The sequence below is a fragment of the Mandrillus leucophaeus genome, unplaced genomic scaffold, assembly GCF_000951045.1.
Source record: "Mandrillus leucophaeus isolate KB7577 unplaced genomic scaffold, Mleu.le_1.0 Scaffold5, whole genome shotgun sequence".
Classification (NCBI taxonomy): Eukaryota; Metazoa; Chordata; class Mammalia; order Primates; family Cercopithecidae; genus Mandrillus; species Mandrillus leucophaeus.
Window position 1 is genome coordinate 6,103,560 of NW_012105364.1, and position 26,992 is coordinate 6,130,551.

At 39.4% G+C, this 26,992-nt stretch overlaps 1 protein-coding gene and 1 pseudogene across 3 annotated transcripts in view; one reads left to right on the top strand and one right to left on the bottom strand.

Moving 5' to 3' along the window:
- The window catches only part of TNPO3 (transportin 3), a 101,150-nt gene that overhangs the window by 15,840 nt on the left and 58,318 nt on the right, over positions 1 to 26,992 (top strand). For all 3 annotated transcript variants that reach the window (XM_011995885.1, XM_011995886.1, XM_011995887.1), the window contains 3 exons: positions 21,486 to 21,686; positions 22,587 to 22,660; positions 24,493 to 24,649. In XM_011995885.1, the coding sequence (XP_011851275.1) occupies positions 21,486 to 21,686; positions 22,587 to 22,660; positions 24,493 to 24,649 (432 nt within the window). The remainder of the gene's footprint in view (positions 1 to 21,485; positions 21,687 to 22,586; positions 22,661 to 24,492; positions 24,650 to 26,992) is intronic.
- On the bottom strand, positions 8,950 to 11,014 carry LOC105550906 (annotated as a pseudogene).

Genomic DNA, 26,992 nt, shown 5'->3' on the forward strand with positions numbered 1-26,992 from the left:
AGCAATTCTCCTGCCTCAGCCTCCCGAGTAGCTGGGATTACAGGTGTGTACCACCATGCCTGGCTAATTTTTGTATTTTTAGTGGAGATGGGGTTTCGCCATCTTGGGCAGGCTGGTCTTGAACTCCTGACCTCAAGTGATGCACCTGCCTTGGCCTCCCAAAGTGCTGGGATTACAGGCGAGAGCCACCGTGCCCAGCTAGACATTTTCATCATACCAAAAAGAGACTTGTACCCCTTGGCCTGCCACCTCCTACCTCATTCCTAGGCAACTACTAATCTACTTTCTGTCTCTAGAGATTTGCCTATTCTGGATATTTCATATAAATGGAATCATATAGTTTATGATCCTTTGTGACTAGTCTTCTTTCAGTTAGTATGATGTTTTCAAGGTTCATCCATGTTATAGTACATATTATTCATTCCTTTTTATGGCTGAGCAGTATTCCATTCAACATATATACCACATCTTACCCATTCATTGGGCAGTGGACATTGGGACTCTTTCCACTTTTTGGCTATCGTTTGTGAATAGTGCTATAAGGCATTCATATACAAGTGCTGTTGAAATTTTTGGATTATATGATAACTCTTTTTTTTTTTTTTTTTTTAAGACAGAATCTTGCTCTGTCACCCAGAATGGAGTGCAGGGGTATGATTTCTGCTCACTGCAACCTCTGCCTCTCCAGCTCAAGCAATCCTCCCGCCTTAGCCTCCTGAGTAGCTGGGACTACAGGTGCACACCACCGTGCCCAGCTAATTTTTGTATTTTTTCTAGAGATGGGGTTTCACCATGTTGCCCAGGCTGGTTTCAAACTCTTGGGCTCAACTGATCCTCCCGTCTTGGCCTCCCAAAGTGCTGGGATTATAGGTATGAGCCACTGTGCCTGGCTGATAACACTCTATTTTTAACCTTTCAAGGAATGGCATCCTGTTTTCAAAATGGCTGTACCTACCGTTTTACACTCCTACCAGCAGGGTATAAAGGTTCCTGTTTTTCCACATATTCACTAACACTTCATGTTGTCTTTTTGATTATAGCCGTCCTGATGGGTATGAAGTGATAGCTCATTGTGGTTTTGATTTGCACTAATGGCTAATCATGTTGAGCATCTTTTCATATGCTTTTTGACCATTCATGTATCTTTGGAGAAATGTCTATTCAAGTTCTTTGTCCATTTTTAAAAAAACTTTTAGGTTCAGGGATACACATGCAGGTTTGTTGTATAGGTAAACCTGTGTCATAGGGGTTTATTGTACAGATTATTTTGTCATCCAGGTGTTAAGCCCAGGACCCATTAATTATTTTTTCTGATCCTTTCCCTCCTCTCAACCTCTTACCTCCAGTTAGTCCCAGTGTGTGTTGTTCCTCTTTGTGTTCATGTATTCTCATCATTTAACTCCCACTTATAAATAAGAACATGCGGTATTTGGTTTTCTGATCCTGTGTTAGTTTGCTAAGGATAATGGCCTTCAGCTCCATCCATGTTCCTGTAGAGGACATTATTTCATTCTTTTTATGGCTGCATAGTATTCCATGGTGCATATCTACCACATTTTCTTTATCCAGTCCAGCGTTGTTAGACATTTAAGTTGATTCCATGTCTTTGCTATTGTGAATAGTGCTGCAGTGAACATTTGCATGCATGGAACAATTTGTATTCCTTTGGGTATACACCCAGTAGTGGGATTGCTGGGTCAAATGGTAGTTCTGTTTTTAGCTCTTCAAGGAATCACCACATTGCTTTCCACAATGGTTGAACGAATTTACACTCCCACCAACAGTGTGTAAGCATTTCTTTCTCTCTGCAACCTCACCACCATCTGTTATTTTTTGCTTTGTCCATTTTTAAATTGGGTTCTTTGTGTTGAATGCTTCCTGTTAGAAATATGGTTTCATTGACTTTGGAATTCTTTCCTTTTTTTCTTCCCATTTTTTAAATCTACCTCTCCATGTCTTCCGGCATCCTCATTCTTGACAAGAAGTCTGCTCTAGCTTTTTACTTTTGTTCCTCTGTATTTAATGTATCCTTTTTCTCTGCTTGCCTTCAGTATTTCTCTTTATCTCTGGTTTTCAGGAGTTTGAGTATGATATATTTAGAATTTGTTCGCTTATTTGCGGGAGGAGGGAACAGTAACGTTCTCTGTTGCCCTGGTCTACCCTAGTGTTTAGCATTTCCGTTGTCTGCCATTCTCACTGGTAGGGCGGCCTCAATGATCCTAGTTTTTCTTGTGGCATTTATTCTTTGCCTTGCATCTGGCAGGTATTGTGCAAAATAGTTTTTTTTCCCTTCTTTCAGTGGTAGGAGACCTCTCGTGGTGTTGGTAGTATTATTATAGGCTCAAGACTGTTTTATGCCTATCCCTTAGGGGTAGATGTTTTTCTTTTACGCTTAGTGCAACTGCAGTGAGTCTTAACTTGTGCTTTGAGGGGTGACATGCTTTGCTGCCCCTTCCCCATAGCCTAAGGCTTTTGTTCAGAGAAGAAGGGTTCAGTCAGAGATTTTTGTGCTTTTCCGCAACAGAGGCTGTTCCCCTCCTCCAGGACTGCACCACCAAAGGAGGTGGTCTTCTGCCCTACCCCCAATCTTTCTCTTGAGTATCTGGTCTGCGGAGGTGATCCTGCTGGGTGACTGAGTTCCCCTTGTGTCTGAGTCCCGGGGGTTCTATATGCTCATGCTAGCCCACATGCAGCCTTTCTCAATTTGTTAGAAGTGTTAGCTGAATTTTTATGAGCTGGTTGCCAGGTGCCGTTAGTTTCTTCCTCTGTCCTGTCGTAGATGAGCCAGTGCTTGCCTTCGTTTTCCTTGTTAGAGGTCTGTCCTTAGATTTCAGTCAACTTGGTTGCCCTAAGACCTCAGCTTTCTGATGCATTTAAGCAAGGTTATTTTATAGTTTATTTGCTTTTGTGTATTGTTAACTTGTGGAAAGCAGTATTGTTTCTGTCATTATATATCTTAGGTGGATGTGGAACTCTTCTGAGGCATTTTTATTCTTCATATATTTTAAATCCCACAAGATATTATTGCTTTATATAATCAGTGTTAATTGGATTTACGCATATATTTAACAGCTTTTTCATTATTCTTCATTTGTTCCTGATTTCCGTTTTCTTTTTTCCTACTAGGATTTCAGTTATATGTGTCTTAACCTTTTTAACTGTGTCCCACATGTCGCTTGCATTCTTCTCATTGTTTACCTTCTATCCTTTTTTTGACTTTGTGCTTCAGTCTTTCTGTTTTTTATTGACCTGTTATCAAGCATAGTAATCTATAATTCTTCAGTTGTCTAATTTGCTGTTTGGCCCTTTCTAATGGTTCTTAATTTCAGGCTCTTTCTAATGGTTCTTAATTTCAGTTACCGTATTTTTTACTTCTAGAATTTCCTTTTAATTCTTTTTAATATATTCCATTTATTAATGGAAATTCTCCAGTTTTGTCTTCTAAGTCTTTGCATATATTAATCAGCTATTCATTTTTTCCAACTGTTTCTTTTAACCTTTTAGAAGTAAACCTTATAATGCCCTACTCCTTAAACATTTCCACTTGTAGCTTGTAAGAACAAGGATATTTTTCTAAAATAAACTAAAACTGTTGTCACTCTCAAGAAGTTTAACATTGATATGATGGTATTATCAGTCTGTATTCAAATTTTCCTAATTGCTCTAGTTACAGATTTCTAACTTTCTAAAATTTTATTTTCCCTAATCTAGGATCCTTCAAGGGTAATGCTTTTCTTTTGGTTGTTGTGTCTCTTTAATTACCTGGGTATTTTTTTTTCTTTTATGATAATGATATTAAAACACAAATCCAAGGCAGATGTGGTGGTGCACACTTGTAGCCCCAGCTACACAGGAGGCTGAGGTGGAAGGGTTGCTTGAGCCCAGGAAGCCAGACTGAGCAACTGTGTCAAGACCCTGTCCCTTTAAAACATACACACACGGCTGGGTGCAATGGCTCACGCCTGTAATCCCAGCGCTTTGGGAGGCTGAGGCGGGCAGATCATGAGGTCAGGAGTTCAAGACCAGCCTGGCCAATATGGTGAAACCCCCGTCTCTCTTAAAAATACAAAATTAGCCGGGTGTGGTGGCAGACGCCTGGAGTCCCAGCTACTCGGGAGGCTGAGGCAGGAGAATCGCTTGAACCTGGGAGGCAGTGGTTGCAGTGAGCCGAGATCACACCACTGCATTCCAGCATAGGTGACAGAGTGAAATTCCATCTCAAAAAAAAAGAGAAGAAAAAACACACACACCCCACACAAATCCAGAGTGGGCCATTTTGTCTTAATTTTTAGTATGCCTCGCTATTTAGATTTGTCTGGTTCTTTTCTTATGATTGCATTTAGGTCAAACCTTTTTTGGAAGAATACTGCATAGACGATAATTTGTCGTTTTACTGAATCACATCAGGAGTCACATAAAAGCTATTGGTGATGTTTTATTACTTTGGTTAAGACATCAGTTATTTTAGTCTTTGATAGTTCATTATTTAGATAATGGTTACTTTCTATTGTCTGTTTCTTTCTAGTTGTTGTCACTTGGTTTTGTTTTCTCCCCCCGCAGACGTGGTCTCGCTCTGTCACCTAGGCTAGAGTGCAGTGGTGTGATCACAGCTCACTGCAGCCTTGACCTCCTGGGCTCAAATAAACGGAACTTCCACCACAGCCTCCGAAGTAGCTGGTATTACAAGCATGTACCACCACATCTGGTTAATTTATTTTTTTCTTGCTTTTTTGTGTGGAGATGAGATCTCACTTTGTTGCCCAGGTTGGTCTTAAGCTCCTGGCTTCAAGTGATCCTTACACCTCAGCTTCCCAAAGCGCTAGGATTATAGGTGTGAGCCAGTGTTCCTGGCCTGGCTTTGCTTTTGTTTGACAGATGCTTGATATGTTGTTTAAGAAAAGTTGAAGAGATAAATGATGTTTTCTTCCTGAAATGATTTTCTTTTGCATCTGGCAGGTCTTTATGACAGGAACAGATCTCTTTGAAATTCAAAAAGGAATTGAGCAGATTCTAAACTGTGTTTCAACCTTTTTTTTGTTTTGTTTTCCTAGACAGGGTCTTGCTCTGTCGTCCAGGCTGGATTGCAGTGGCGTGATCATGGCTCACCGCAACCTCTGCATCCTGGGCTCAAGCGATACTCCCACCTCAGCATTCCTGCCCACACTCCCCAGTAGCTGGGACTACAGACACGCCATCATGCCAAGCTAATTTCACCTTGTTGCCCAGACTGGTCCTGAACTCCTAGGGCTCAAGCAGTCTTCCTGCCTCAGTTTCCCAAAGTGTTGGGATTACAGGCATGAGCCCCTGGGCCTGGCCTACTTTCTGTTTCTATGAGTCTTGCTACTTTAGATATCTTATGTAAGTTAGAATCATTCAGTATTTATCTTTTAGTGATAAATGTATTTTCACTTAGTGTAATGTCCTTGAGGTTCATCCATGTTGTAGTGTGTGTCAGAATTTCCTTCTTTTGAAGGCTTAGTAACATTCCACTGCATATATATACATTTGTTTATCCATTTATCCATAGATGGGCATTTAGGTTGCTTCTGTCTCTTGGTTATTGTGAATAATGCTGCATTTGGCTGCAGTTGGACATGGGTGTGCAAATATCTTATCTATTGGAGATCTTTTTTTTTTTTTTTTGAGCTTAGCTCTGTTGCCCAGGCTGGAGTGCAGTGGCATGATCATGGTTCACTACAATCTCCGCCTCCTGAGTTCAAGTGATTCTCATGCTTCAGCCTCCCAAGTAGCTGGGATTAACAGTCGTGTGCCACCACGTCTGGCTAATTTTTGTATTTTTGGTAGAGATGGGGTTTTGCCATGTTAGCCAGGCTGGTCTTGAACTCCTGGCCTCAAGTGATCACCTGCCTCCCAAAGTGCCGGGATTACAGGTGTGAGCCACTGTGCCTGGCCCTGTTTGAGATTTTATATTCAGTTCTTTTAGATATATAGATAGAACTGGGATTTTTGGAACATATGGTAGTTCTATTTTTAATTTTTTGGGAGCCTCCATCCCCATTCCCACCAGTGATGCAAAGGTTCCAATTTTTCCACATCCTTGTTAACACTTATTATTTTCTGAGGCTTTTTGCTTTGTTTTTTTGGATAGTGGTCATTCTATTGGGTGTGAGGTAATATTTCGTTGTGGCTTTGATTTGCCTTTCCCTATGGTTGGTGATGTTGAGCATCTTTTCATATGCCTGTTAACCATTTGTGTATCTTCTTGGGAGAAATATTTATTCCAGAAATGCCATCCAAGAAATCATTGTCAATTGCAATGATTATGAAACTTTTCCCCTAGGCTTTCTTCTAAGAGTTTTATAGTTTCAGGTCTTACGTTTAGGTCTTTAGTCCTTTTTGAGTTAACTTTTATATGTGATGTAAGGGACTAACTTTGTTCTTTTTCATGTGAATATTCAGTTTTCCTAGCACCATTGTGTAGTCTTGGCACCCTTGTCAGAGATCATTTGAATCCTTTACAGGAGAGTTTATTTCTGGGTCTATTCCATTATATTGGTCTGTGGGTCTGTCTTTATGCTAGTATCATACTGTTTTGATTACTATGGCTTTGTAATAAGTGTTGAAATTAGAAGTATGAGACCTCCAATATTATTCTTTTTTAAGATTTTTTTGGCTCTTTGGGGTCTCTTGAGATTCCATATGAAGGAAACAATTCCATTTTCTGCAGAAAACGTCACTGAGATTTTGGTGAAGGTTACATTGAATCTGTAGATTGCATTGGGTAGTACTGAAATCTTAACAATATTAAATCTTCCAGTCCATGAACATGAGATGTCTTTCATTTATTGGTGTCATCTTTAATTTCTTTCAGCAATGTTTTGTAATTTTCAGTATACAAGTCTTTTGTCTCCTTGGTTAAGCTTATTCCTGAGTATTTTATTCTTTTTTATTCTGTTGTAAATGGAATTGTTTCTTTTCAGATTTTTCATTGTTAGTATGTAGAAGCAACTAATTTTAATCTGTTAATTTTGTGATCTGCAACTTTGCCAAATTCATTTATTAAGTCTAACAGTCTTCTTATGGAATCTTTTGGGTTTTCTACATGTAAGATCATGTAGAATGCTCTTACATTATATGTGACCAGAGATTATTTTATTTCTTCCTTTCAATTTAGATGCCTTTTGTTTTTCTTGCCTAATTGCTCTGGCTAGAACTTCGAACACTATGTTGAATAGAAGTGGCAACAGTAGACATCCTAGTCTTGTTCCTGTTAGAAAAGCTTTTTGTCTTCACTGTTGTATGATGTTAGCTGTTGATTTTTGCATATATGGCCTTTATTATGTTGAAGTTGTTTCCTTCCTGGTTTGTTGAGTGTCTTTGTCATGAAAGGGTGTCAAAGTCTGTCAGATGCTTTTTTTGCATAAATTGAGATGACCTTCATTCTGTTAATGTGGTGGATTACTTTGATTTTCATATGTTGAACCATCCTTGCATTCCAGGTATAAATCCCACTTGATGATGATGTATAATCCCTTCAATATGCTGTTGAAAAGCCAGGCATGATGGCTCATGCCTGTAATCTGACCTATTTGGGAGGTTGAGGCAGGAGGATTGCTTAAGGCCAGGAGCTCGAAACCCATCTGGGCAACATAGCAACACCCATCTCTAAATTTGAAATTTTGAAAATAAAAATTTAAAAATTGAGAAAAAAATATGCTATTGAGTTCCATTTGTTAGTATTTTATTAAGGGTTTTTGCATTACTATTCATAACAGATGTTATTAGTCTGTAATTTTCTTTTCTTGTTTCTTCTTCTGGCTTTGGTGTCAGAATAATGCTGGTTTCATAGAATGAGTAGGAAGTGTTCTTTTCAGTTTTTGGAAAGAGTTTGAAAAGGATTAATGTTATTTCTTTACATGTTTTGTAGAATTCACCAGTAAAGCCATTTGTTCCTGGGCTTTTCTTCATTGGGAAGTTTTTCATTACTGAGTTAATCTCTTTACAAGTTACAGGTCTATTCAGATTTTCTATTTCTTCATGATTTAGTCTTGGTAGGTTATGTTTCTAGGAATTGTTTATTTCATGTAAGTTATTCAATATATTCACTTGCAGTTGTTCATAATACTTTTTATAACCCTTTTTATTTCTGTAAAATTGGTAGTAATCTCCTGACTTTCATTTCTGATTATTTAAATCCTCCCTCTTCTTTCTTTCTTTTTTTTTGACATAGAACCTCACTCTGTCGCCTAGGCTAGAGTGCCGTGGCATGATCTCGCCTCACTGCAACCTCTGCCTCCCGGGTTCAAGAGATTCTCATGCCTTAGCGTCCCAAGTAGCTGGGACTACAGGCAGCTGCTATCAGGCCTGGCTGATTTTGTGTGTGTGTATGTGTGTGTGTGTGTGTGTGTGTGTGTGTATATTTTTAGTAGAGACAGGATTTCACCAGGCTGGTCTTGAACTCCTGATCTGAAGTAATCTGCCCGCCTTGGCCTCCCAAAGTACTGGGATTAACAGGCATGAGCCACTGCGCCCAGCTCTCTCTTATTTCTTAATCTAGCTTAAGCTTTGTCAATATTTTTGTTGTTGTTAATTTTGAAATACTTTAAAAACAAGTCACAACACTATGGCCCATTCCATTGTACAAGCTACAGATGCTTGCTTAGCAGCCGAGGGACACTCTTGAGTACCATATCTGAAAAGTGAATAAAAATCCTTATAAAACAAATATTTAAATAGTTTCCATAGGAACATAAATAATGTGTGAACTATATCCTAGTCTTCCATATTGTCACATCCATGCGAACCCAACTCTTACGAAAAGTGAATAAAAATCCATATAAAACAAATATTTAAATAGTTCCCATAGGAACACAAATAATGTGTGACCCATATACTGGTCTTCCATCTTGCCCCATCCATGTGAACCCAACTCTTATGAAATCCCTTAATTCAAGCAGGACTCATAGTTAACAACAACGAGAGTGATATCTACATATTAATACTAGCGGAAGCACAGGTTGCTGAGTGATGTTTCATTCCATTTGCCCAAGCACAAGTCACAGGCAGGGTGCTAATGTCCTGTTCCTCTATCTGGGGTGGGAGGTCGTGGTTCTAGATTTGCTGCATGAGTTTCGATGCTGGTCCTGACATCACATGTAGATTGTTGGCCTCTGGAATCCAGTGAAAGTAGAAGTAGCAGCAACAGTGTCAGTGCCCATGTTTTTAAAGAGCATCCAATTACCTACATATATTTTGGGCAGATCACACTGCTCAACAATCTGATCAAGGCCATCACATGTTCTTCCCATATGCTGGATGAATAATACTTCTCACTGATGTCGGTCTCTTTTGCAGCAGGGGCTTTACATGTGCATGATCATAAAGGATTGATGAAATGATCCATATACTTCATCATTCATATAATACCTAAAGGTCTGTTCACTTGACTCATCTTCCTTATCAGAGCCTGTCCTTTTTTTTTTTTTTTCTTTTTGAGACAGAGTCTCGCTCTGTCACCCAGGCTGGAGTGCAGTGGCGTGATCTTGGCTCACTGTAAGCTCTGCCTCCTGGGTTCATGCCATTCTTCTGCCTCAACCTCCCAAGTAGCTGGGACTAAGGCGCCCGCCACCACACTCGGCTAATTTTTTGTATTTTTTTTTAGTAGAGATGGGGTTTCACCGTGTTAGCCAGGATGGTCTCGATCTCCTGACCTCGTGATGTGCCCGCCTCCAGGATGGTCTCGATCTCCTGACCTCATGATCTGCCCACCTCGGCCTCCCAAAGTACTGGGATTACAGGCGTGAGCCACCGTGCCTGGCCCTGTCTGTTCTTTTAATATGATATTTTTGGCAATGAAGCTGATGCCACATGAAATATCTGCCTGGCTTAGCTGTGACTCTCACTCTAGAGTCTAGTGGAAAATACTTGTCCTGTGCTGGGTTGATTACACTGGTAATACTTCAGATTTAAGCCTCATATCCTCAGATCCAGGAAAGCAACTGCTAGTATCAAGCAGTTACATACTGAAACCAAACTCAACTCCTGTGTCAAAGACACAGTGGACATTGGAGGCTACCTGCATAAAGGTCTCAGGATTGGTACAGCTACTTCCTACATGGAAGCTGACACCAGTGACATCAGTATTTAGCTCTTTTGCCCATTCCAGAAGAAGCCTGCTGGCTTTGAGCTTGGCACCAGATTTAACACTGAGGTGACGGACTGCTTTGGAATCATCATTTGCAATCTTAAAAACCAACTCTGCTTTGAGTGTGTTCTGGCAACTGACATCAACTTGACCTTATTACCGAAAATCATCATCTGGACTCCATTATCGGCAGTGTACTTAATTTGAGACATTTGTTTACAAGAATTTGCATAGATAAACCTCTTTGGGGGCATCCCCAGAATCTGCACCAATTGTATTTCAGCCTTGCTAGCACAGTCAAATCCTGTCCCAATGGCAGTGAGAGTCTTCATGATGGCTCTGCTATCATTATGTTTGACTGCATGAAAGGGGGTGACATGAGGAAGAGCTTTTAGCCATCTTAGATATATATATCTTTAGAATGTCTCTAAGGTCCATGACATAGAAGCCATCCTAATCATCATCAGAAGAAAATTCCTTAAATTTTTGGTCCAGAATGTCCTTGGCAGTAAAACCTTCATCAAGGAAGCGAGTGGCGGTGAAACTCTTCATTACTAAACTTTTCATGGTTTTTTGATGTTCCTCTGAAACACAACAAAATGGAAAACTAAGAGATGGAATTGAAAGAAATATTTCCAGATTCTCACAAAGACAGTTCTCCAGGAATTCCAAATCCTGCCTCTTGTGCCCTCAGAGCAGCAGTGGAAACATTCTCAGAGCACCTGGGTACCACGGAAAGTGAAGATGCTGCTCTCTGAGCCAGAGCTACAGGACCTCTCTGCTGTGCCTGTCAGTGCCTTGCTTCTGCTCGCCAGAGATGCTGGCCCAAGGTAGCGCTGGAGCTGTTGGCAGAAGGGCGGCCAGTGACTGCGGCTGCCGGGACTGACCTTGTTGATCTTTCTGTAGCATCCCCTTGATTTTCCTATCCTCTCTTTTGTTAATCTTTGCCATAAATCTTTATTATTTCCTTCTTTCTGCTAGCTTTGGATTTAGTTTGTTCTTTTTCTGGTTCCTTAAGATATAAAATTAGGTTGTTGACTTGAGTCCTTTTTTTCTTTTTTAATGTAAGCATATACAGTTATACATTTTATTTCTCAGCACAGTTTTTGTTGCATCCCATACGTTTTGGTATGTTGTGTTTTTTATGCTAGTTCAGTTTAGTTCAGTTTTATACTAGATTTTATACTAGTTCAGTTTAATATGCAACATTGGGGTTTTTGTTCTGTTTTATTTTCTAAACATAAACACAGAAACACAATACAAATGTATAACTTAGTGAGTTACTATATGCGGATGTCCTTTTAGCCACCACCCAAGTCAAGAAACATCTTCATTTGTCTGAAGATGTTTTCTGATTTCCCTTCCTTGACCCATTGGTTTTTTTAAGAGTATGTTGTTTAATTTCCACATATTTGGGAAATTTCTAGTTTCCCTTTTGCTGTTGACTCCTAGTTTTATTTAATTGTGATCAGAAAAGATATTTTGTATGATTTCAGTCTTTGAAAATTTATTAAGACTTACTTTGTGGCCTAACGTATCAGTCTTTTTAAGGAGTGGTATATTTCTTGTTTCTGTCACTGGGTCCCAACTCGAGAGTTTGGAGTATTTACCAGGGCTCCTCTTCGATATCTCTGAATTCCAGTTTTGATTTCCCCAGTCTTGTGAGAATGTCCAGAGAGCTTCAGCTTCTTAGCCTCGTGTCTTCCACTTTCAAATTGGCAAATGCCATGAGGGGAAAAGTGGAGCCGAAGAGTGAACTGAACTCTATGCTCTTCCATTCCCTTCTCTCTGGGATCTGTGGCCTCATATTTTAGCGTTGGTGTCTTTAAAAACGTTCTTTGTGGGGAGTATTTAGTGAATTTTTTTTTCTTTTCTTTTTTTTTTTTTGAGACCAAGTCTTGCTTTGTTGCCCAGGTTGAAATGCAGTAGCGTGTTCTTGGCTCATTGCAACATCCACCTCCTGGGTTCAAGCGATTCTCCTGCCTCAGCCTCCTGAGTAGCTGGGATTACAGGTGCGTGCCATCACACCAGGCTAATTTTTGTAGTTTTAGTAGAAATGGGGTTTCACCATATTAGCTGGGTTAGTCTCGAACTCCTGACCTCAAGTGATCTGCCTGCCTCGGCCTCCCAAAGTGCTGGGATTGCAGGCTTGAGCCACTGCGCCTGGTCTTAGTGAATCTTTTCTGGTAGTTTAATGGTGTAATAATACCAGATGGTCTGTTATAACCAAAGTTGAAACACCCGATAAATGTTATGAGAGAGGTAACATTATTGTTTAGGGAGTATATGGACATGAAACTAACTCCTATGTGTTGTTAAAAAGCTTTGCTACCTTTTCTAAACAAATTTTATAGAAAAAAGTCTTACAGGCCAGATGTGATTGTTCATACCAGTAATCCTAGCACTTTGGGAGGCTGAGGCAGGCAAGCCCAGGAGTTTGAGACCAACTTAGACATTATAGCAAGACCTGTCTCTACAAAAATAAAATAAAAAAAAAATTAGCTGGATGCTGTGATGTATGCCTGTAGTCCCAGCTATGCAGGAGGCTAGTAGGCAGATCACTTGAGCCCAAGAATTTGAGGCTACAGTGAGCTGTGATGGTGCCACTGCCCTCCAGCCTGAGTGACAGAGAGAGGCCCTGTCAAAAAAAATTTACAAGATCTGTATCACTTTTTAAAAAATTGAATATAAAGTACAAGTTATTTTTAATAAAAAGGTAATTACAAAAGACATTTTAAAAATAATCAAACAGCCGGGTGCAGTGGCTCATGCCTGTAATCCCAGAACTTTGGGAGACCAAAGCAGGCAGATCACCTGAAGTCAGGAGTTTGAGACCAGCCTGGCCAACATGGTGAAACCCCGTCTCTACTATAAATACAAAAATTAGCTGGGTGTGGTGGCACATGCCTGTAATCCCAGCTACTTGGGAAGCTGAGGCAGGAGAATCTCTTGAACCTGAGAGGCGGAGGTTGCAGTGAGCCGAGATTGTGCCATTGTACTCCAGCTTGGCCAACAAGAGCGAAATTCCTTCTCAAAAAAAAAAAAGAAAAAAATTCAATCATCATCAAAGGTGCTTGAAAAATAAATTTCCTGTGCATCCCTACCCTCCAAGTTAACCAGTTTTGCATCTCTACCTCTAAGATTACTGGTTTGCCCGGGGGTAAGTAATTGTTTTGTTTTGTTTTGTTTTGCTTCTGCCCTTCATTTTTGAGGTCTCTACTTTTAAGGAGATAGAAATGTTTAAAGTCAGAAGTACAGATAATTGAGAATGATACGGTTGGTGTTTTCTGCTAGTTTCTATCGTTTAGTTTCTGCACAATGTGGCACTGCACAAGCAATTTTTTCCCCAAGGGTCTTGACCCTGGTGGGTTGACAGGTGGATTTCATTTGGGAAAAAGATTTTTTTGTTTGTTTGTTTGTTTTGAGACAGAGTCTCACTCTGCTGCCCACGCTGGAGTGCAATGGTGCAATCTCGGCTCACTGCAACCTCCGCCTCCCGGGTTCAAGCAATTCTCCCGCCTCAGCCTCCTGGGTAGCTGGGACTACAGGCACACACCACCACGCCTGGCTAATTTTTGTATTTTTAGCAGAGATGGGGTTTCACCATGTTGGCCAGGCTGGTCTAGAACTCCTGACCTCAGGTGATACACCAGTCTCGGTCTCCCAAACTGCTGGGATTACAGGTGTGAGCCACTGCGCCCAGCCTACATTGGGGTTTTTATTGTTGTTTTGTTTTGTTTTCTAAATGTAAACACAGAAACACAATGCAAATGTGTAGCTTAGTGAATTACTATATACGGATATCCTTGTAACCACCACCTAAGTCAAGAAATAGAACTTTGAGCACAGTGGTTCAAACCTGTAATCCTGGCACTTTGGGAGACCGAGGCAAGAAGATTGCTTGAACCCAGAAGTTTGAGACCAGCCTGGATAACATAGCGAGACCCTGTTTATAAAAAAAGAAAAGAAAAGAAATAGAACTTTACTGGCCATTCCACTCCAGAAGCTATTCTTGTACCATTTGACATAACTACTTTCCTCCCCATAGAGGTAACCACTGTCCTTTTATAATAATCTTTTGTGTTTCTTTATGGTTTTATACTTAGTGGCTTAGTGGGTCCAGCTGGTTCTTCTTGTTTTTTTTTGAGCCGGAGTTTCGCTGTTGTTGCCCAGGCTGGAGTGCAGTGGTGCAATCTTGGCTCACTGCAATCTCCGCCTCCTGGGTTCAAGCAGTTCTCCTGCCTCAGCCTCCTGAGTAACTGGGATTACAGGCACCTGCCACCATGCCCAGCTAATTTTTTGTATATTTAGTAGAGATGGGGTTTCATCGTGTTGGCCAGGCAGGTCTCGAATTTCTGACCTCAGGTGATCCACCCGCCTTGGCCTCCCAAAGTGCAGGGATTACAGGTGTGAGCCACCGTGCCCGGCCTGTTTTTTAATATGTTTTCTGAGTGTCTTAATCTGCAGGTTCTCTCTCTGTTAATTTTTTTTTTTTTTTAAGACAGAGTCTTGCTCTGTAGCCCAGGCTGGAGTGTGAAGTGTGATCAATGCTCACTGCAGCCTTAAACTCCTGGGCTCAAGGGATCCTTCCCCTCAGCCTCCCGAGTAGCTGGGACTAAGGGGCATGCCACCACACATGGCAAATTTTTCAAAAATTTTTCCTAGAGACAGGGTCTTGCTTGTTACCTAGGCTGGTCTCAAACTCCTGGCCTCAAGCGATCCGCCTGCTTTGGCCTCACAGAGTGCTGGGGCTACAGGCGTGAGCCACAACACCTGGCCTCTGTAGATTATTTATCTGTTGAACTATCAGGGCCATTTGACCTGTAGAGTTTCCCACAGTGGATTTTGCTGATTTTATTGTCATGATTCAGTTCTACTCTCCTTTGTTTTTCCTGCAAATTAGCTGCTGGATCTAGAGGCTCAATGAGGCACAGATTTGATTCCCTTGTTATTTTGGTATCTCCTTTCATCAAGAGGCATATAGTGTTTGGTTTTCTGGTGGTTCTGATTGTTTACCATGATGAAGCAGATTACCCCAAAACTTAAGTGATTTGAAATAAAAACCATTTTATTGTATCTCATAACTTTGTTGATCAGGAATTTGAGCGGGCTCAAATCAGCATCCGGGATCCTGATTGTGCTCCTTCGGGTTTCATCCATTTGGTGGCTGAGCTGGTCTGGAGGTTCTAAGATGGCTTCATTTACATGCCTGACAGTCTGGTGGGAATGACTGGAAGCCTGGATTCAGTTGGGCCCCTCTAGCTTTCCATGTGGTCTCAGGGCTCTACCACGTTCTCTCCAGCAGAGTAGTCTTAAGTTTTTACAGGCAGTGGCTTTCCTCAGAGTAGTGTTCAGGATACCAAGGCAGAAGCTCCAAAGATTCCTTTGACTTAACCTTGAAAGTTCCAGAATGTCACTTCCTGCCATATTCTGTCAGTTATGCAAGGTATCAAGGCCAGTGCAGATTCAAAGGCATGTAGATTCTACCTTTCAGTGTAGGATTAGCATTATATTCACAGCTATCTTTAATCCACTTTATTCTTTTTTGTATGTGATGTAACTAGCTGTTATTGTTCAGTGCTTAGTCCATTAATTGTGGGTTGTGAAGTGTTAATATTCTAAATCTGTTATTTCTTTACTTACATGCTGTTAGGTTAGTGCCAAAGTAATTGTGGTTTTTGCCATTGTAATACTTCTATAAAGAGACTCTTCTCATCTGTTAGGTTACTTAGGAGTACAGTTTATATAGGAAAACCAAGATAAATACATGATTTTTTTCCCTTGTAAGATAATGAGTTTATATCTGCTTGTAATTGTTACCAAAAATGGCCTGTGGTGGCCAGTTTGTTTTTTCCTTGTATCCCTTGCTGAATCCGAAATTGTCCTATCTCTGGCCAGCTGGTTGCCTCCTTGGCTCCTCAGTACTTTTGAAATGACTCTAGTAGTCTTATTGTCTTCTGTCCTTTCTAGTATGACAAGATGTATCATGGGCCTATCTTGTATATTTAATATTGGTATCTTTTAGTGGGAAATTGAATTTAAAGGCTACAGTGTAGGCGCTAGGGATGCAACTTGTTACTGAGTTGGACAGTATGTTTAGGGCTTTCAGTGGATAGAGCTAGGGAATTGTATATATTTTATATATCTATATAGGATATATAAATTATCTATGTGTGTGTATACATATGTAGAAAAGTAGGTATATAAATAGTGGGTATAAGTACTTAAAGGTAAAATACCTCATGAATTTATATTGCCTTTTCAACTACAGCATTAGAAAGTTTTTAACTTAAGCCTTTTTGTTTGCACTTCTTTTCTTCCATACTGAGAATCCAGGTTGTGAGGGACACAGACGGTGATAGAATATCTCATAATTACTCAGTAGCTCTGTCCCACATTAGCCTAGTCAGTAGCCTCAGACTAATAATGCTAACACTACTACCATCAGTATGTACACTGAAAACAAGCGTAGTTTTGCATGTGCTCTCCCCTTTCTTCCACACTGTGTCTATACAGAGCTTGTAATCATTACATACCATTTCTCTTTTGACCTTCATTTATTCGTAATTGTTGTAATAAACTATGGTTAATATTCACCCCCAGTCCTTACATTGATGCCTTGTTCTCTCTAATCAGTTTGATTGTCCAAAGCGCTTTTTTTTTTTTTTTTTTTTTTAAAGCAGATTGTTTAGGAAGGGCTTTTAGGAATAATATCTACATTCTTGCAAGTAACAGTTTCTGGCCTTTATAATTGAAAATCAGTTTGACTTGACATAAAATCTTTGTCACATTTTCTTTCTTAGCATATCTTTACCATGTTCTTTCATTTCCTTCTGCCATGAAGTGTTCAAGTCAAAGTAGATGATAATCTAATTTTTTCCCTTATAAATCGTTTGCTGTTTTTATATAGATGTCCAAATTATTTTATTCTTTTTCTTTAAGTATATTAATTTTACCAGATTATGTCTCAGTATTGGTTATTCTGGGTTGGTATTTTTAGGTATATGATATACTCTTTCAATGTATAGTTCCATGTCTTTCTCTCTTACCACCCAACATTTCAGAAACCTTTTCTGTTTTTTTTTTTTTTTTTTTTTTAAGAGATGGGGTCTTGCTCTGTCACCCAGGCTGGAGTGTAGTGATGGGATTATATTCATTTATTTACCCTTCCTCTTTTGATAACTTTGATACCAAATTTTTTAAATTAAAAAAAAAATTAGTAGCAGGATCATAGCGCACTGTAACCTCAAACTCCTGGGCTCAAATGATTCTTCCTCCTCAGCCTCCTTAGTAATTAGGACTACAGGCACACACCACCACACCCAGCTAATTTTTTAAATTTTTGTAGAGGCAGTATCTTGCTATGTTGCTCAGGCTGGTCCCAAACCCCTGGCGTCAAGCCTCCCACCTCCGCCTCCTAAAATGCTGGGATTATAGGCGTAAACTGCCTTGCCCAACTAGGAACATTTTCTTGAATTACAGTTTTTGATAATTGTTCCGTTTCCTTGTTTTGATTTTCTTCTTCAGAGATCTCTGTTGTCTAGATGTTAGATCTTTGTCTCTGTTCAATATTTGTCATTTCCTCTTGAATCTTTAAAATTTTTTTTTTATTTTAAAAACTCCTTTTCATGTGTTTCTCTTAAGACATTATCTGATGTGTTTAGTCACAGTGAAATTCCTCCTAGTCTTCATCTCTGAAGGGATTTTCTTCTTTAATTTCTGTTTTTTTCCTGAGATTTTTACCGCATTTCTGAAATTTTCCTTCCCAATTCTGTTCTTCTGTATCTTGTATCATTTTCTTAACGTTGTTTAGCTCATTTTGAAATAATAGGCTAGGTTTTTAAACCTGTTTTTCTGGTCTTCTTTCCTCATAAGGTGTTACTCTGCTTATTTTCTCTTTCAGCCATGTATGACATTTGACCTCAGTTGCTTATTTTCTGTGAAATTAGTTTTTCTGAATTTCTAGAAGAAGGTTTGATTAAGGATAATACTTTCAACCTTTTCTTCCTTCATTTCTATTATACTTGTCCTATATTATTTTGGGTTTTTTTCACAGCAGTTTTTCCTCAGTTGGGGTCTTTTCCTCATTGTTTGGTTTCAAGGTTTTATAAAGGCTAAACTATTGGCATCCCCTTCACACTTATACTCACTGGCTATTGGATTGGGTAAAACCTCCTCCATTTTCTTTTTTTTTGAGACGGAGTCTCACTCAGCCGCCCAGGCCGAGTGCGGTAGTGTGATCTCGGCTCACTGCAACCACCGTCTCCCGGGTTCAAGTGATTCTCCTGTCTCAGCCTCCAGAGTAGCTGGGATTACAGGCACCCGCCACCATGCCCAGCTAATTTTTGTAGTTTAGTAGAGACGGGGTTTCACCATGTTGGCCAGACTGGTCTTGAACTCCTGACCTCAGGTGATCTGTGTGCCTCGGCCTCCCAAAGTGCTGGGATTACAGGCATGAGCCACTGCGCCTGGCCCAACCTTCTCCATTTTCAACTGCCATCCTCAGATTGGCTCCTTGTACTTTCCAGTGAATCTCTGTTGGTTCTTGGTGTTTCTGTGTTCTTAGGTCCATTAGATACCATGTTGTTTGCCTCTGCTTCCACATTTACTGAGACTAAAACTACACAGGTCTTACAGATGTCACTGGCTTGTCTCTTTCCACTTATATTTTGGGGTTCTTGTAGATACCCTTGGAGATTACTAGACAACACCTAGTTTTGTTGCTGTCTAATGCTCTGTTTTTATGAGGGATTTGTGGAGATTGTATAAAGCTTCATAGAAACTTTTTGCTATTTAAAAATATATCAGCTAGGCATGGTAGCTCACGCCTGGAATCCCAGCACTTTGGGAGGCCAAGGCAGGAGGATCGCTTGAGTTTAGGAGTTCAAGACCAGCCTGGGCAACATGGTGAAACCCCATCTGTACAAAAAATACAAAAATTAGCCGGGTGTAGTAGCAGACACCTGTAGTTCCAACTACTAGGGGGCTGAGACAAGATTATCTCTTGAGCCCAGGAGGTCGAGGCTGCAGTGAGCTGAGATTGTGCCACTGTACTCCAGCCTGGGTGACAGAGTGAGACCCTGTCTCAGAAAATAAAAAGATATTAATGTGAGCAGAGTAAAGATATTCTGATGGTATATTAAATCATAGGCATGCTTGGATTACTGGTTAATCAATGGCTAAAAACTTTGGAAGATTTTTTACTTGAGAAAGGAAAATTGGTGCTATTAGTACTACATTAATTCATTAAACATTTGTTGAATACATTTGAGACGTGATGCTTGGACTAAAAAGTACAAAAATTAGTAAAATATACTATATCTGTAAAGAAGTTAACACCTCATGCTTACTTTGTACCCCTTATTTCATCGAAAGCTAATGTTGGGGTTTTTTGGTGGGGGGTGGGAGGGGTGGTTTTTTTAAAAACAGGGTGCTTGTTGCCTGGGCTCAAGCAATGCTCTCGCCTCAGCATCCCAAGTAGCTGGAACTACAGGTGCATGCCACCATGCGCAGCTAATTTTTTATTTTTTATTTTTTAGTTTTTTTAGACAGGGTCTCACTCTGTCACCCAGGCTGGAATACAGTGGTGCAATCTCGGCTCACTGCAACCTCTGCCTCCTGAGTTCAAGCTATTTTCCTGCCTCAGCCTCTTGAGTAGCTAGGATTACAGGAGAGTGCCACCACACCCGACTAATTTTTTTGTATTTTTAGTACAGACAGGGTTTCACCATGTTGGCCAGGCTGGTCTTGAACTCCTGACCTCAGGTGATCTGCTTGCCTCTGCCTCCCAAAGTGGTGAGATTACAGGCGTGAGCCACTGTGCCAGGCCCCAGCTAATTTTTTAAATTTTTTGTAGAGGCACGGGGGTCTTGTCATGTTGCCCAGGCCAGTGTCAAAACTTCTGGGCTCAAACAATCCTCCCCCTTTGGTCTCCCAAAGTGCTGTGATTATAGGCATGAGCCACACGCCCAGCCTAAAGCTAAGTTTTATGTCAGTAAATCTGTAATTAGGAAATTCAGGGTCTTTATTTTCCATTTACTTTAGGAACTTGTACAAGCCGTTTATTCTACCTGTTTCTATATCTTAACTTGCTTCATATCTATCTTTGGAAAGATCTTGAAGGATACACAAGGGATTATGTATTACTTGTGAAGAGCTCTGTCTTCATAAGAAATTGACCCCTTCTCTTTACAATATACACTGTTCCTGAATTGAGGTTGAAATTTTTTTCAGTCCATTATTGCCAGTTCATGTTAGTCTTCTTCCAGAGGCTGTTTAGCATAGAATTGGATTAGAATTAAACTAATTAACTAGTTGTCTACAATCTACTGCATGATTTTGTTTACAAAGTTGTCTTCAAAATATGGCTCCCCTTTATAATTGTGACTAGCTACTAGAGACCAGATTTTATACTTTGTTTCTTTTTATTATGTCTGTAGATAAGTTTATTTTTCCCTTGAAAGTGATTTCAGTAGCATATGTAGCACTTTGCCAAGTCGTAATTTATCAGAAAATAATTGAAGGGACCAGGCACGGTGGCTCATGCCTGTAATCCCAGCACTTTGGAAGGCCAAGGCAGGAGGATCACCTGAGGTCAGGAGTTCAAGATCAGCCTGGCCAACATGGTGAAACCTCGCCTCTACTAAAAATACAAATATTAGCTGGGTGTGGTGGTGCACATCTGTAATCCCAGCTAGTCGGAAAGCTGAGGCAGGAGAATCACTTGAACCTGGGAGGCAGAGGTTGCAAGTGAGCCTAGATTGTGCCGCTGCACTCCAGCCTGGGTGACAGAGCGGGACTCTGTCTCCAAAAAAAGAAAGAAAGTAATTGAAGGTTGTGAAATATTTACTTGAGCCAAGATAGCTTTTCTTCTGTTTTATCAGGAACTAATAATTGAAATGTAGGGCTACTGAGACCAATATAAAATATATTCTTATATTTATAGATATATTAAAACAGCTTCTGGATTCAATTCTTAGAGTGAACAAAGCTTTATTTTAAGCAAGAAAAGAGAAGAAACATCCAACCATAGATTAGGACTGGAAATTATACAGTGCAGATTATTTAGTGGAGACTTTTGGGACATTTTTCTTCATATTCTTGACACCCACACAGTCATTCAAATCAACAAGATTGTATCTATTAATTTAACTGATACCTCTCGTGCCTTCCTAGAATTAGTCAGATTTTAGGTAATTACTTTGTTGAACAGAGCGTATAACAATGTATTTTGAACTGTTGGCTGAATTACTGGGTGATTTAGCTTGTCAGATTTTTCTTTATACGTTGTTCTAAATATGTTTATATAAGTATTGAGATTGTGGCATTAAAATTAGAAAAGTAGTCTTCTTTAAGACATCTTTGTCTAATACGCTTTCAGGTTCATGCATGGGAGATCTCAGACCAGTTGTTACAGATCCGACAGGATGTGGAATCATGCTATTTTGCTGCACAGACCATGAAAATGAAGATTCAGACCTCATTTTATGAGCTCCCCACAGACTCTCATGCCTCTTTACGGGACTCATTGCTAACCCATATCCAGAACTTGAAAGACTTGTCACCTGTCATTGTAACGCAGGTAAATCCTGTGCTTCTCATTAGAGAAATTTGTATGGCCATTTGAATTTATCAGGATTATTTTAATTGGTATTGCTAGGCCATGTGAGGTAATGTTAACTTCATTACAGATATACTGCTGTATTCTTGTAAGTGGATAGAAAATGAAATTTTTAATCTTTTGTATTAATCTTAGAGTTCATTTGGTTTTGAACTAACTTAATACCAGAAGTGGTTAAGGTGAGTATGTGTTTTCACAGGCATGCTAGGTCAGAGGTTTAGGTAGTTGCCTTTTAAGAAATCCTTTCTGGGCTGATTGGCTTTAGTAAAGGTCTCATGAATGAAAGGTTGAACTAGAGTATCTGTCCTTTTCCCCCTTGGACAGGGAAATACATTAGATAGGAAAACCGGAAGCTTCTGTGAGTACATACTCACATGTGTCCTCTGCCTGGCATAGAAGTGTCCTTGAAGAGGAGGCTTTTGCTTAAGTCTTCAAGATGAGAAATGGAAAGAGAAGGGAAATGGCAATCCATTATTTGAGAACTGAGTCAAAGGTCTGACTTTGTTAGTAGCTTTGACCTTTGGCATAGTATAATTTATATGTCTGTGAAGTTCTGTGGTATTGCCAAATAAAAGTAAATATTGATATATTTTGAGGAATGTCCATATTCTGTTGTTTGACTTCTTTTCTGTTTTTTTTTCTTTAATTTTTAAAAGTGAACTCTTAAATTTCAGCAATTTATAGCTAACCCAGAAGAGTTTACATCAGATACATATAACTGAAGGTTGGGAGAAATGGGGGAGGGGAGGTTAGTCTAGTTGTTATATTGTTTGGAAGAAATGTAATTTCTTTGCTTCCCAATTAATATTTATTGTAACCCTATTTCTGTTCATCTGTCTTCATTTATTCTCTCTTATTCAGCTTGCTTTAGCAATAGCAGATCTTGCCCTACAGATGCCTTCCTGGAAGGGATGTGTGCAAACACTGGTGGAAAAGTAAGTAATTTATATTGACTGTATATTAGCATTTGGAATTGCCATTAACCTACACAGAGAAATTTGTTGGCAATAGCTAGATATTTGACTATTTCCCTGAACTCTTAACATAGAATTATGTTATTAACCTTTGTTAGATTAAGTGAAACTTATCTAAAATTTTACATACCACTGGAATATATTGTGTGGGTTGTAAAAGACTAGTAATTTATGTAACACACACTTCTTGAATTAATTGCAGCAAAGTCTTTTATTGCCTTGTGGATCACTCTCACTAACTGGCATGACAGCCGTTTTGTAAAAATATAGAATTTAAGAGTATATTAAATGAGAAGTTGTTATGAATATGTGTTCTTACTAATTGGGGTTTGTTTCACGTTTATCAGAGGGACAGTATTCTTTTTAGACACACAGAACTTGCTACTTTGAAACAAGCGTTCCTTCTGGGTCCTGGCAAGATAATCTTGATATTTGCTTGCATTTGGTTGGAAAGTTATTTTTGAACAAAGTCTAGATGTACTTTTTACTTACAATGTAGTGTGTCATTACAGCCTTTTATGGATAACTTTTTATTTATTTTATTTTATTTTGAGCTGGAGTTTCACTCTTGTTGCCCAAGCTGGAGTTCAGTGGTGTGATCTCGGCTCACTGCAACCTCCGCCTCCCAGGTTCAAGTGATTCTCCTGTCTCAGCCTCCCAAGTAGCTGAGATTACAGGCATGTGCCACCACGCCCAGCTAATTTTTATATTTTCAGTAGAGGCGGGGTTTGGCCAGGCTGGTCTGGAACTCCTGACCTCAAGTGATCTGCCCACGTCGGCCTCCCAAAGTGCTGGAATTACAGGTGTGAGCCACCTCACCCAGCCTGTATAACTTTTTAAAAAATTATTTTTATTTTTTTTGAGACACAGTCTTGCTATGTCACCCAGGCTGGAGTGCAGTGGCACAGTCATGGCTCACTACAACCTCAGCCTCAACCTACCGGGCTCAAGTGATCCTCCCACCTCAGCCTCCTGAATGGATAGCTTATTTTTTAAAGAAAAATTTTATTGGGGAAATTGACACATGCTCCTTGAAAAAATTCTAACAGTATGGAAGCGAACCCCATCCTCTCTCCCTATCCTTATATATTGTTTTTGAAACAGAGTCTCCCTCTGTCACCCAGGCTGAAGTGCAGTGGTGTGATCATGGTTCACTGGAACCTGCAACTCTTGGGCTCATGAGATCCTTCTGCCTCAGTCTCCTAAGTAGCTGGGATTACAGATGCACAGCATCGTGCCTGGCTAATTAAAAAATTTTTAATGTAGGGACAGTCTCCCTGTGATGCCCAGGCTGGTCTTGAACTTGTGGGCTCAGGTGATCCTCCTGCCTTGGCCTCCCAAAGTGCTGGGATCATAAGCATGAGCCAGCACACCTGGCCCTTAACCCTGTATTTTACAAGCAACCACTATTAACAATTGGCTATGTAGAGTTTCCTTTATGCATTTTAAAATAAATAAGTGCATATATATTTTAATGTACAAATACCTATGTATTTGTTCACCCATATTCAATATGTTTCATACATGTTTTTCACTTACTACATTGTGGACGTTTTTTCATGTTAGGACATATAGATATCACGTTCATTATAATGGCTATGTTTCATTGAAAAACTGTGTCCTTTTTTTAATCTTAACTAATTGTGGAGGACATTTATGTTTATATCTTTTTTCTCTCCCTTAATAGTGGTGGGAATGCTGCTTTTGTTGTGAGTTACTCTGATGGCTGTTATCTTACGTGATTGTGTATTTTCTGTCTATAAATAACATATCTCCCCTTTTTTCTTTTGCAGATACAGCAATGATGTTACTTCTTTGCCTTTTTTGCTGGAGATCCTTACAGTGTTACCTGAAGAAGTACATAGTCGTTCCTTACGAATTGGAGCTAATCGGCGCACAGAAATTATAGAAGATCTGGCCTTCTACTCTAGTACAGTAGTGTCTCTATTGGTGAGTAAGTTTGAAATACTAAGTTGCTGCATAAAGGCAGAAAACCATGATGGTTATTTTGTAATCCAATTGCGTTATTGTGAAATAGCTTTCTTTGCAAAATTTAATGATGATGCTTTGGCATTTATGTAACACCTTACCATTACAACATACTTTCAGAAACTATGCTTTTTAAGTTTCTGTATAATCCTCTAAAGGTGACGTTATCTCTTTTATGAATGAAAAATGGACTTTAGAGTTATACAACTGTTAATTCAGAATTTGAACTAAGGCCATCTCATTATATATCTTGTGCTCTTCTACTGCTTAATGCTCCAAACTGTTGACTGTTAATAAAGGATCATGCAAAGGGAAGTGTGTATAAACCTACTTTACTAAGAAAGGATCCTTCCTTTTTTTCTTCTAATTGATACATGAGAGTGGTACATATTTGTGGGGTTACATGTGTTACTTTTATTTTTTGAAACAGGGTCTCTGTCTCCCAGGCTGTAGTACAGTGGCATGATCTCAGCTCACTGCACCCTCCCCTCCTGGGCTCAAGTGAACCTCTCACCTCAGCCTCTTGAGTAACTGGGACTACAGGTGTGCACCACCATGCCCAGCTAAGTTTGTGTTCTTTTTTTTTTTTGTAGAGATGGTGTCGCTTCATGTTGCCTAGGCTGGCCTTGAACTCCTGACCTCAAGTGATCCGCCTGCCTCGGCCTCCCAAAGCTCTGGGATTACAGGCGTGAGCCACTGTGCCCAGCCACATGTATTATTTTTATCCAAGTATATAATATGTGATGATCAGATCAAATCAGGTGATGATCAAATTGAGATATTCATCACCTCAAACCTTTATCATTTCTTTGCGTAGGGAACATTCTAAATCTTCTCTTTCAGCTATTTTGAAGTACTCAATAAATTATTAACTATAGTCACTTTTTTGTGCTATGTAACACTATAACTTATCCTTTCTATTCAGCTGTATTTGTGTACCCATTAATCAACCTTTCTTCATCCTCCCCTCCCCATTACCCTTCCTAGCCTCTCTGATCACCATCATTCTACTCTTTACCTCTATGAGATCCTGTTTTTTTTTTCACTCCAACATAGCAGTGAAAGCATGTGATATTTGTCTTTCTGTGCCTGGCTTATTTCACTTAACCTAATGTCTAACAGTTCCATCCATGTTGCTGCAAATGACAGGATTTTATTCTTTTCGTGGCTAATGAATATTTCACTGTGCACCTATACCATTGTTTCTTTATCCATTCAGCCATTGATAGGTACTTAGGTTGATTCCATATCTTGGCTATTGTGAATAGTGTTGCAGTAAACATGGGATTGTAGACATCTTCTTGATATACTGGTTTCTTTTCTGGGTATTTATCCAGCAGTGGGATTGCTAGATCATATGGTAGTACTATTTTCAGTCTTCGAAGGAACTTCAATACTGTTTTTCATGACCGTACTACTTTATGTTCCAGAGCGTTCCTCTTTCTCTGCATCCTTGCCAGCATTTGCTATTGATCTTTTGCCCATTTTTTTAAATCTTTTTTTTTTTTTTTTTTTTTGCTATTGAGTTTTTTGGGTTCCTTATATATTGTCGTTATTAATCTCTTATTGGATGGGTAGTTTGCAAATATTTCCTCCCATTCTGTAGGTTGTCTCTTCACTTGGTTGATTGTTTCTTTTGCTGTACAGAAGCGTTGTAGCTTGATGTAATCCCTTTGTTGACTTTTTTTGCTTTGGTTACCTTTGATTTTTAGGTCTGTCTTAAGAGATCTTTGCCCAGATCAATGTCCTGCAGCATTCCCTAATGTTTTCTTGTAGTAGTTTTATAGTTCACATCTTGCATTTAAGTCTTTAATCCATTTTGATTTGATTTTTGTATATTGTGAGAGAGAAAAGAAAGGATCCTCTCTTAAAGATGAACTGAAATTTTGAGAGGGAGGTGATAGAAGATTTTACTTGACCTTTTGAGTAGTAGTATCCCATTATGGATGAGCTAATACACATTTTTAAAAGAATTAGATGTGATTAGGCTCCTTTCAGTTAGTCGACATTTTTAATACGCTAGAGCAGGAGTGGGTAAATCTATAGTTTATGGGTTGGCTGCCTCTTTTTGTAAATAAAGCTTTGTTGGAACACAGTTATGCCCATTTGGTTATATTTTGTCTGTCTATTATTTTGGACTATATCAGCATAATTGGGTATTTTTCACAGAGACCATATGGCCTGCAAAGTGTAAAATATTTATCTGGTTCTTTTTTTTTTTTTTTTTTTTTTTTTTTTTTTTTTGTGTTTTTTTTTTTTTTTTTTTTTGCATCTGAAAATTGCTTATCTCTTAATTTCTAAATA